This window comes from Somniosus microcephalus, chromosome 16 (assembly GCF_052327205.1).
Source record: "Somniosus microcephalus isolate GS21.2 chromosome 16, FLI_Smic_1.0, whole genome shotgun sequence".
Taxonomy (NCBI): domain Eukaryota; kingdom Metazoa; phylum Chordata; class Chondrichthyes; order Squaliformes; family Somniosidae; genus Somniosus; species Somniosus microcephalus.
Window position 1 is genome coordinate 100,252,247 of NC_141002.1, and position 12,223 is coordinate 100,264,469.

General features: G+C 48.3%; 1 protein-coding gene across 1 annotated transcript in view; it reads left to right on the top strand.

Moving 5' to 3' along the window:
• nav3 (neuron navigator 3) overlaps positions 1-12,223 on the top strand; it is a 483,558-nt gene that overhangs the window by 369,667 nt on the left and 101,668 nt on the right. The window contains exons 18-19 of the mRNA XM_086009556.1: positions 2,710-2,751; positions 7,600-7,760. Coding sequence (XP_085865682.1) covers positions 2,710-2,751; positions 7,600-7,760 — 203 coding nt within the window. The remainder of the gene's footprint in view (positions 1-2,709; positions 2,752-7,599; positions 7,761-12,223) is intronic.

The following is a 12,223-nucleotide window of genomic DNA, read 5'->3' on the forward strand; positions in this document are numbered from 1 at the left end:
AGATGTTTTCCTGGGCTCCTACCTTGGAGAGTTCGAGCTAGGACGTTGTTGCCCAATCCCTAACCCAAGCAAACCCTGGGTGTGACTCCCCGCCGGAAGTGTGGGATCGTGAGATTCCACCAATCGTGTCCGCTTGGCTCAGTCGGTAGCACTCTCACCTCTGGGTCAGAAGGCTATGGGCTCAAACCCAAGTTTGGTACATAATCGAGGCTGGTGCTGAGGACGTACCGCATTATTTCAGGCGTCATTCTTTGGGCATGGCGTTAATCCAAGGCCTCGTCTCTTTGCTCCACCGGTTTAGGTGAGTTTTAAAGATCCCATGGCACTAGTTAAAGGAAGAGCAGGGAGACCTCCCAGTGTCCTGGTCAACATTTCTCCCCCAAATAAGACCAGCAAAAACAGCCTTGATTGGCCATTCACCTCATTGCGGTCCGTGGGACCTTGCTGTGCACAAACTGGCTGCCGAGTTGACCCACATGCCAACAATGACTACACCTCAAAGCATTTCATTGCATCTGAAGTATTTCACAGAACCAGCACAAGCACGATGGGCTGAATGGCCTCCTTCTGTGCTGTATAGCTCTATGACTGCCTGCAATGTTTTATCGATGACGCTGCTTGTTAAGTAACATCGTAACCTCGAACCAGGTGCTTTGCTTTCAAAATCGCTGCATTAACGGGGAGGACCAATTGGTTTGGGAACGCGGATGCCTCCGTTCAGAGGGCTGCAGGTCTATCTCTCTGGCTTTGCTGGTTGAAAATGCCCGTCACTCCTCTCAGTCGTGCCCTGTCCCTCATCCTGCATTAATTAACGGCTACAAACTGAGCAGCTCTGTCTCACTCCCTCACCATCTTTATTTCGCAGTATGCCTCTCGCTTCAAACAATCACAGTTAAAAAGAGGCCGATGCTGAACGTGCGATTCCACCCCTCCCCCTCCCCTCCCCTCTCCCCTCCCCCCTCCCCTCCTCCTTCTCGCCCCCCTCCCACCCTTCTCCCCTCCTCCTCTCTCTCCCCCTCCCCTCCCCTCCCACCCCTCTCCCCCCTCCTTTCCCCTCCTCCTCCTTCTTTCCCCTCTCCCCATCTCCTCTCTCTCCCCCCTTTCCTCTCCCCTCCCCCTCCTCTTTTCCCCTCTCCCCTCCTCCTCTCTCTCCCCCTTTCCTCTCCCCTCCCCTTCCCCCTCTCCCCTCCTCTTTCTCCCCCCCCCCTCTCCTCCTAGAATGGGCTGATATTCTCTAGAGTTTAGGAGAATGAGAGGTGATCTTATTGAAACGTATAAAATGTTTACAGGGTAGATGCAGGGAGGATGTTTCCCCTGGCTGGGGAGTCTAGAACCAGGGGTCACAGTCTCAGAATAAGGGGTCGGCCATTTAGGACTGAGATGAGGAGAAATTTCTTCACTCAGAGGGTGGTGAATCTTTGGAATTCTCTACCCCAGAGGGCTGTGGAGGCTCAGTCATTGAGTATATTCAAGGCTGAGATCGATGGATTTGGACTCTAGGGGAATCGAGGGATATGGAGATCGGGCAGGAAAGATTTTTGGATATTAAAGGAATCCAGGGATATGGGGATAGTGCAGGAAAGTGGAGTTGAGGTCGAAGATCAGCCATGATCTTATTGAATGGCGGAGCAGGCTCCAGGGTCTTATGGCCGACTCCTGCTCCTAATTCTTATGCTCTAATGTTCTAAGCGGACCAGGGCGAGTGAGCAGTCACAGAGAGCCAGCAACGTGCGACTGCATTCTGTGACAAACGAGTTATCCTCAACTCAAGGAATGGCACCGACGTGTGAACAATGGTCCGTCCAGCCTGTCTCACACAATTTGTGCTACCTTGTGCACGCAAGATGTACACGCTCCACCCCCACCCCACCCAACCCCCACCACCACCACACCCGAGAGCCACCGGAGCTCCCGGGAGAGGCGAAGGCTTCATTCACCCTGCGCCAACAGCTCCATCCCGCACACCAGGGCAGTCGTTGAGACCGCGCTCATTCATAAGAACATAAGAAATAGGAGCAGGAGTGGGCCATTCGGCCCTTCGAGCCTGCTCCGCCATTCAATAAGATCACGGCTGATCTTTTACCTCAACTCCACCTTCCCGCACTACCCCCATATCCCTTGATTCCCTTAATATCCAATAATCTATCGATCTCTGTCCTAAATGGCTGACTCCTTATTCTGAGACTGCGGCCCCTCGTTCTCGACTCCCCAGCCAGGGGAAACATCCTCCCTGCATCTACCCTGTCAAGCCCTTTATATGTTTCAGTGAGATCACCTCTCATTCTTCTAAACTCCAGAGAATATAGACCTAGTCTACTCAATCTCTCCTCACGGGACAATCCCCTTCTCCCAGGAATCATTCATCTCGGACCGTAGCTACGACGCCCTTTATTCTTCGAGCTTCCCTTTTGCACGTCTGACCCTAAAGTCTTTAGATACACAACACAGAGATCGCCATTGCTTGTTTTAACTCCCTCGCTTTTATCCTGATTCTAAGTGCGTTGCTTCAATGTAAGATATAACCCTGGTCAAGCTTTCTGCATGGGCAGCAACTGAAAGAAGATGCAATCCTTTTGCACTAACTGATTAACCGAATGTTATTTATTTTTTGAAGGTTGACAACACGTAGAGGACTAGTAACTGTCTGGTGTTGAGGCCTTGCTTGTGTTTGCCGTGTGCTTGCTAGTGATTTCTCTTTGTTTTTAACAGTGTGCAACTCGACCGAAACACGCTACCTAAAAAGGGACTAAGGTAGAGATGTTTTTAATGCAGCTTATTAATCGGACTTGACGTGCATATATATCAGTGTCCTTTGGTGGGGGCAAGCCAGTTCCTGGTGGGCAGGATTTCACAGCACAAGAACTGCCGCCAATTTGACATTAATTGGCACGAATTTGGAAAACCCGCTCAGGGTGGCTGGGAGAGGAGGGCGGTGGGGGTGGGGGGTTTGATGGGAAAAATGCCACTCTGGAGTATTGACTGTCCTTCACAGGAATTACATGGTCGGGGCAGATTAGTGGCCGCTCCAATTGCACCATACCTGACCAGGGAGTGATGCTGCCGACCCAAAGTGGAAAATGCTCCGTTCCCCAACGCAGACATTCTCCACTTTCATAAGCACCAAAGTTCACACAAATAAAGTTGCTTAAAAAGTGCACTGGTAGGTACTGCACATTGGTGGTCTTGCATTGTTTTGATGTGACAACTGTTAGTGAATTTCTTTGTCATGCTGTTGATTCTACATAGTGCTACCAAAGAAGCTCGTGGAGTCATAACGGCACAGAAGGAGGCCGTTCGGCCCGTCGAGTCCATGCTGACTCTCTGCAGATCAATCCAGTCAGTCCCACTCCCCCGCTCTATCCCCGTAGCCTTGCAAATTTATTTCCCTCAAGTGCCTATCCAGTCTCCCCTTGAAAACACTGAGTATCTCCGCTTCCACCACTGCCATCGGCAGCGAGTTCCAGGTCCTCACCACTCTCTGCGTAAAAAAGTTTTTCCTCACGTCCCCCCTGTATCTCTTGCCCAAAACCTTAAATCTGTGTCCCCTAGTCCTTGTACCATCAACTAGTGGGGACAGCCTTTCCCCGTCTAGCCTATCCAAACCTGTCATAATCTTGTACACCTCTATCAAATCACCCCTCAACCTCCTTTGCTCTAATGAAAACAACTCCAGCTTCTCTAACCTGTCCTTGTAGCTAAGATCCCCCATCCCCAGAACCATTCTGGTAAATCTCCTCTGCAGCCTCTCAAGGGCCTTCACATCCTTCCTAAAGTGTGGTGACCAGAACTGGACGCAATACTCCAGTTGAATAACTTCACCTTGCTCATTAGAAACATAGAAACATAGAAGATAGGAGCAGGAGTAGGCCACTCGGCCCTTCGAGCCTGCTCCGCCATTCAACGAGATCATGGCTGATCATCCAAACCCTAGCACCCGGTCCCTACACCGACAGCCATCCCACCCAAGCCCTATCCCCGTAACCCCACGTATTTAATCCCCCCTAACACTAAGGGTCAATTAAAAAACATTTTTTTTTTTATCATGGCCAATCAACCTAACCTGCACATCTTTGGACTGTGGGAGGAAACCGGAGCACCTGGAGAAAACCCACGCAAACATGGGAAGAATGTGCAAACTCCACACAGACAGTCACTCGAGGCCGGATTTGAACCCGGGTCCCTGGCGCTGTGAGGCAACAGTGCTAACTACTATGCCACCGTGCTGTCCATTATGATGGAGAAGTTGGAAGGTCATTTAACATTGTTCCAGTGAAGCAAAAGGGCAGGAAAGACCTCATGCCCAGGACAAGCAGCGAGAGAATATGGCTAATTTGGGGGCACCCATTACAAACTCCACGTTTTACCCTTCATCTGGGCGGTCTCAATGTTTTGTAGCACAGGTTTGAGGGGGAACAAGGCAGGACTTGGTCCCACAGGTACCTCCCTGGTGGGCACATGGCAGTGTAGTGGTTATGTTACTAGTAATCTCAGAGGTCCTGGACTGATAATCTCAGAGAATAAGAGTGCAAATCGCACCATGGCTGGTCGAGAATTTTAATTCAGTTAAATCAAAATCTGGAAATAAAATGCTAGCACCAGTAATGGTGACCATGAAGCTGTTGGATTGCCGGAAAAACCCAACTGGTTCACTAATGTCCTTTAGGGAAGGAAACATAAGAACGTAAGAAATAGGAGCAGGAGTCGGCCATTTGGCCCCTCGAGCCTGCTCCGCCATTCAATAAGATCATGGCTGATCTTCTACCTCATCTCCACTTTCCTGCACTATCCCCATATCCCTTGATTCCCTTAATATTCAACCTGCCGTCCTTAGCTGGTCTGGCCTATATGTGACTCCAGACCCACACCAATGTGGTTGACTCTTAACTGCCCTTTGGAGCGGCCTAGCAAGGCACTCAGTTGTACCAAACTGCTGTGGATGGGCAATAAACGGCAGTAATGTCCACCTCCCAAAAAAGGAGGCCGGCAAGTTTCCTTGTACCATTGTGGGTGGAATCACAGCAGCAGCAGACCCAGGCACCCCTTTAAATGTCTGCCACACCCCCACAGGCAGTCCACCTGCTTTGCAACTTCCTACCCACCCCCGCCCCACCACCTCCAGCTGCCTCACCGGTCCAGAAGTTCTCTGACTGAACAATAATTAGACTCTGATTGACCTTTGCCTGTGTTTACTTAATAACAATTAAACTTTGTGGCATTAAAGGGTAACAGAAACAGGCCATTCAGCCCAACTGGTCCGTGCCGGTGTTTATGCTCCACACGAGCCTCCTCCCACCCCTCTTCATCTCACCCCATTAACATATCCTTCTATTCCTTTCTCCCTCATGTGTTTATCTAGCTTCCCCTTAAATGTATCTCTGCTATTCACCTCAACCACTCCCTGTGGTAGCGAGTTCCACATTCTCACCACTCTCTGGGTAAAGAAGTTTCTCCTGAATTCCCTATTGGATTTATTAGCGACTATCTTATATTTATGGCCCCTAGTTTTGGACTCCTCCACAAGTGGAAACATTTTCTCTACGTCTACCCTATCGAACCCTTTCATAATTTTAAAATCCTTTATCAGGTCACCTTTCCGCCTTCTCTTTTTTAGAGAAAAGAGCCGCTAATTAGGTCCTTTTGTATAGAGTTGCCATTTGTAATTAAGTCATTGTGCAAGATCTCCTCATTGCATACTGTGAAAATAAATGAGCACCACCTTTTATTCACTTAAGCTTGTCTCCTTTTGTTTATGGTGCTCACAAACACTCATCAAAACACCACAAATTGCTTTTGTGGCCCAATTATGTTGACACTACTACAAGCTCACGTTGCTCTGAAGTGTTGGTTTCCTCAGTGGCTTTTCGTTGCTGTCTGGTTGAAGAAGTATTTTAATCCAACTTTGCTCTAATAAGGCCGCACCAAGTCCCGTTCACCCAACACCCGCTGTGCTCGCTGACCTACATTGGCTCCCAGTCCAGCAACGCCTCGATTTTAAAATTCTCATCCTCGTGTTCAAATCCTTACATGGTCACAGCCTTCCCTATTTCTGTAACCTCTTCCAGCCCTACATCCTTCCGAGAACTCTACCTTCCTCAAACTCTGGCACCTTGTGCACCCGAACTTCCTTCGCCCCCACCATTGGTGGCCGTGCCTTCAGCTGCCTGGGCCCGAAGCTGTGGAATTCCCTCCCTAAACCTCTCATAGAAACATAGAAGATAGGAGCAGGAGTCGGCCATTTGGCCCTTCGAGCCTGCTCCGCCATTCAATGAGATCATGGCTGATCATCCAAAGTCAGTACCCGGTCCCTGCTTTCTCCCCATATCCCTTGATCCGTTTAGCCTCAAGAAATATATCCAATTCTTTCTTGAATATTTTTAATGGACTGGCCTCCACCGCCCTCTGTGGCAGAGAATTCCACAGGTTCACCACTCTCTGGGTGAAGAAATTCCTCCTCATTTCAGTCCTAAATGGCTTACCCCTTATCCTTAGACTATGACCCCTGGTTCTGGACTCCCCGGCCATCAGAAACATCCTTCCTGCATCTAGTCTGTCCAGACCTGACAGAATTTTATAAGTTTCGATGAGATCCCCTCTCAGTCTTCTAAACTCCTGTGAGTATAAGCCCAATCGACACAATCTCTCCTCATACGTCATTCCTGCCATCCCAGGTATCAGCCTGGTGAATCTTCGCTGCACTCCCTCCATGGCAAGAACGTCCTTCCTCAGGTAAGGTGACCAAAACTGCACACAATACTCAAGGTGCGGTCTCACCAAGGCCCTGTACAACTGTAGCAAGACATCCTTGTTCCTGTACTCGAACCCTCTTGCTACGAAGGCCAACATACCATTTGCCTTCTTAACCGCCTGCTGCACCTGCATGCTTACCTTCAGCGACTGGTGCACAATAACACCCAGGTCTCTTTGCACTTCCCCTTCTCCCAATCTATCGCCATTCAAATAATAATCGGCCTTCCTGTTTTTGCCACCAAAGTGGATAACCTCACATTTATCCACATTATAGTGCATTTGCCATGTTTCTGCCCAATCACCCAACCTGTCCAAATCGTACTGGAGTTTCACGACATCCTCCTCGTAGCTTACCCTCCCGCCCAGCTTTGTGTCGTCTGCAAATTTGGAGATATTACATCCAATTCCCTCGTCCAGATCATTAATATATATTGTGAACAGCTGGGGTCCTAGGACCGATCCTTGCGGTACCCCACTAGTCACTGCCTGCCACTCGGAAAACGACCCGTTTATTCCAACTCTTTGCTTTCTGTCCACCAACCAGTTCTCTATCCAAGTCAATACCTTGCCCCCAATCCCATGTGCCTTAATTTTGCACGCTAATCTCTCCCTCTCTCTCCTCCTTTAAGACGCTCCCTAAAACCGACCTCTTTGACCAAGCTTTTGGTCACCTGGCCTAATATCTCCTCGTGTGGCTCAGTGTGATTGATTGTTTGTTTACGCTCCTGTGAAGCGCCTTGGGACTTTTTACTTTCCTAAAGGCGCTATATATAAATACAAGTTGTTGTTGTGAAGCTGGGTCTGCTCGGTGATGGAAATGTTTAAAATTTGCTTGAAAATATGTCCCTGCAGGTACACCCCATCATCTCGTCAAACGAGCCACGAAGAAGGCAAGGAATGGCTTCGTTCTCACTCCACCGGGGGCCTCCAGGACACAGTCAATCAGTCGCCTCTGCCCTCACCCTCTGCCATCTCTTCCCCTTGCAGCGGGATATACAATTTTACTCATTTAGGTGAGCCAAAATCATCTGATTGATCAACGCTGCTTGGCGCCGCTGATCCAGTCGACCAGTGAGACTGGGGTCGATCGCGACTTTGTGCGGTGGCGGTAAAAACGGGCGCCAGGCAGTCGGCAGCCCGCGTTTACATCTCTACCCCATGGACTTCACTGGAAATAAAAATGGGAAGAGATGTAAGGCAGGCTGCCGACCAGCTGGTGCCCGCTTTACACTATCGCGCAAAGTCAAGATCTACCCCCCACGGCCTCTTGCACTTTTTAAAAGGGCTGGCGTAATTGCACACTTGCCGGTAGCACAGATCAAAGAATCGAGGCTCCGATCTTGTTACTCTACCTCTGAGCCTCGCTCCTTTGGAATGCGGGTTGCCTGCTGCGAGCACAGAATCAACCTGTGACTAGGGTCCTGAATTTAAATAAAGGAAACTACAATGGTATGAGGCGCGAGTTGGCTAGGGTGGATTGGGGAACATTACTTAAAGGGTTGACGGTGGATAGGCAATGGCAAACATTTAAAGATCGCATGGATGAACTACAGAATTTGTTCATCCCTGCTTGGCATAAAAATAAAACAAAAAAGGTGACTCAACCATGGCTACCAAGGGAAATTAGGGATAGCATGAGATCCAAGGAGAGGACATATAAATTGGCCAGAAAAAGCAGCAAACCTGAGGATTGGGAGCAGTTTAGGATTCAGCAAAGGAGGACAAAGGGATTAATTAAGAGGGGGAAAATAGAATATGAGAGTAAGCTTGTAGGCAACATAAAAACTAACTGTAAAAGCTTCTATAGATATGTGAAGAGAAAAAGATTGGTGAAGTCAAGCGTAGGTCCCTTGCAGTCAAAATCAGGGGAATTTATAATGGGGAACAAAGAAATGGAAGACCAATTAAATACATACTTTGGTTCTGTCTTCACAAAGGAGGACACAAATAACCTTCCAGAGATGTCGGGGAACATAGGGTCTAATGAGAGGGAGGAATTGAATGAAATCAGTATTTGTAGGGAAATGGTGTTAGGGAAATTGACAGGATTGAAGGCCGATAAATCCCCAGGGCCTGATAATCTACATCCTAGGGTACTTAAGGAAGTGGCCCTAGAAATAGTAGATGCATTTCTGGTCATCTTCCAAAATTCTATAGACTCTGGAATAGTTCCCATGGATTGGAGGATAGCTAATGTAACCCCACTATTTAAAAAAGGTGGTAGAGAGAAAACGGGGAATTATAGACCGGCAAGCCTCGCATCGGTAGTGGGGAAAATGCTAGAGTCCATTATAGAAGATGTCATAGAGTCATAGAGTTTTACAGCACAGAAAGAGGCCCTTCGGCCCATCGTGTCTGCGCCGCCCATCCATCCCTGTCCAGTCTAATCCCATTTTCCAGCATTTGGTCCATAGCCTTGTATGCAATGGCATTTCAAGTGCTCATCCAAATGATTCTTGAATGTTGTGAGGGTTCCTGCCTCTACCACCCTTTTAGGCATTGAGTTCCACATTCCAACCACCCTCTGGGTGAAAAAGTTCCTCCTCAAATCCCCTCTAAATCTCCTGCCCCTTACCCTGAATCTATGCCCCCTTGTTATTGACCCCCCCTACTAAGGGGAAAAGTTCCTCTTTGTCTACCCTATCTATGCCCCTCATCATTTTGTACACCTCAATCAGGTCCCCCCTCAGCCTTCTTTGCTCCAAGGAAAACAACCCCAGCCTGTTTAGTCTTTCTTCATAGCTGAGGCGCTCCATCCCAGGTAACATCCTGGTGAATCTTCTCTGCACCCTCTCCAAAGCAATCACATCCTTCCTATAGTGAGGTGACCAGAACTGCACACAGTACTCCAGCTGTGGCCTCACCAGCGTTTTGTACAGCTCCATCATAACCTCCCTGCTCTTATATTCTATGCCTCGGCTAATGAAGGCAAGTATCCCATATGCCTTTTTAACCACCTTATCTACCTGCTCCGCTGCCTTCAGGGATCTATGTACATGTACACCAAGGTCCCTCTGACCCTCTGTACTTCCTAGGGTCCTACCACTCATTGTGTATTCCCTTGCCTTATTTGTCCGTCCAAAATGCATCACCTCGCACTTTTCAGGGTTAAATTCCATTTGCCACTTTTCCGCCCATCTGACCAACCCGTTTATATCGTCCTGTGGCCTGAGGCTTTCCTCCTCGCAATTTACCACCCCACCAATTTTCGTGTCATCTGCGAACTTACTGATCATACCTTTTACATTCTCATCCAAATCATTTATGTAGATCACAAACAACAAGGGACCCAGCACCGATCCCTGAGGTACCCCACTGGACACAGGCTTCCAGTCACAAAAGCAACCTTCGACCATCACCCTCTGCCTCCTGCCACTCAGCCAGTTTAGGATCCAACGCGCCAAGGCACCCTGGATCCCATGGGCTCTTACCTTCTTGACCAGTCTCCTATGCGGGACTTTGTCAAAAGCTTTACTGAAGTCCATGTAAACCACATCCACAGCATTTCCCTCATCCACCCCCCTAGTCACCCCCTCGAAAAATTCAATCAGATTTGTCAGACATGATTTACCCTTGACAAAGCCATGCTGACTATCCCCGATTAATCCTTGCCTCTCCAAGTGGAGACTAATTTTGTCCCTCAGAATTTTTTCCAATAATTTCCCTACCACAGATGATAGGCTCACTGGCCTGTAATTCCCTGGTTTATCCCTGCTACCCTTCTTGTATAATGGTACTACATTAGCTGTTCTCCAGTCCTCTGGTACATCCCCTGTGGCCAGAGAGGTTCTGAAAATTTGTGTCAGAGCCCCTGCAATCTCCTCCTTTGCCTCCCACAGCAGCCTGGGATACATCTCGTCCGGGCCTGGGGATTTATCCACTTTTTGGCCTGCTAAAACCGCTAGCACCTCCTCCCTCTCGATGCTAATATGTTCAAGTATGTCACAGTCCCCTTGCCCGATTTCTATGTCTGCATCGTCTTTCTCCATAGTGAACACAGATGCAAAAAATTCATTTAAAACCCCGCCTACATCATCTGGCTCTACACACAGATTGCCACTTTGGTCCCTCATGGGCCCTACCCTTTCCCTGGTTATCCTCTTGCCCTTAATATACTTATAAAACATCTTAGGATTTTCCTTTATTTTGCTCGCCAGTGTTATTTCATGGCCCCTCCTCGCCCTCCTAATTTCTTTTTTAAGTATGCCCCTGCACTTTTTATACTCCTCTAGGGCTTCTTCCGTCTTTAGTCTTTTGTAACTGCCAAAAGCCCCCCTTTTATTTCTAATGCATTTTTGTATATCCCTTGTCATCCAAGGTTCCCTTTGCTTGTTGGTCCCACCCTTGACCTTTACAGGAACATGTTGGCGTTGTACTCTCTCTATTTCCCTTCTGAAAGTCTCCCACTGTTTTGATGTGGATTTTCCTATAAGTAGCTGCTCCCAGTCCACTTTGGCCAGATCCTGCCTTATCATATTAAAATCGGCCTTCCCCCAATTTAGAACCCTTATTTCCGGGCCGTCTTTGTCTTTTTCCATGACCACCTTAAATCTCACCGAATTATGGTCACTGTCGCCAAAATGCTCTCCTACTGATACTTCCACCACTTGCCCGGCTACATTCCCCAGAATTAGGTCCAGTACCGCCCCCTCTCTTGTAGGACTTTCTACATGTTGGCTCAAAAAGCTCTCCTGGATGCACTTTAAGAATTCTGCACCCTCTAAGCCTTTCACACTCTGACTATCCCAATTTATATTGGGGAAGTTGAAATCCCCCACTATTATTACCCTATTATTTTCACACTTCTCTGAGATTTGCCTACATATCTGTTCCTCTATCTCCCCCTGACTGTTTGGGGGCCTATAGTACACTCCCAGCAAAGTGCTTGCCCCCTTTTTGTTTTTAAGTTCTACCCATATGGCCTCATTAGAGGAACCCGCTAATATATCATCCCTCCTTACAGCAGTAATTGACTCCTTAATTAATATTGCAACACCCCCTCCCCTTTTACACCCCCCTCTGTCTCGCCTGAAGATTCTATACCCCGGAATATTGAGCTGCCAGTCCTGACCCTCCCTCAACCATGTCTCCGTGATAGCAACAATATCGTACTCCCATGTGTTCAACAACAACTTCAGTTCATCCACCTTATTTGCAAGACTCCTTGCATTAAAATAAATGCCTTCCAGCCCTGCCATATTCCCTTTTGCCTTCACATATTTGCTCTGCCTTCCCAGCTGACTTATTTTTTCCTCTGTATTTGGCTGTAAATCACCCCCTACTATAGCTCCACTCTGCACCCCATCCCCCTGCCAAGTTAGTTTAAACCCCCCCCAGCAGTGCTAGCAAACCTCCCCGCAAGGATATTGGTTCCCCTCTGGTTCAGGTGTAAACTGTCCGACTTGTACAAGTCCCACCTTTCCCAGAAGCAGACCCAGTGATCCAGGAAACTAAAGCCCTCCCCCCTGCACCATCC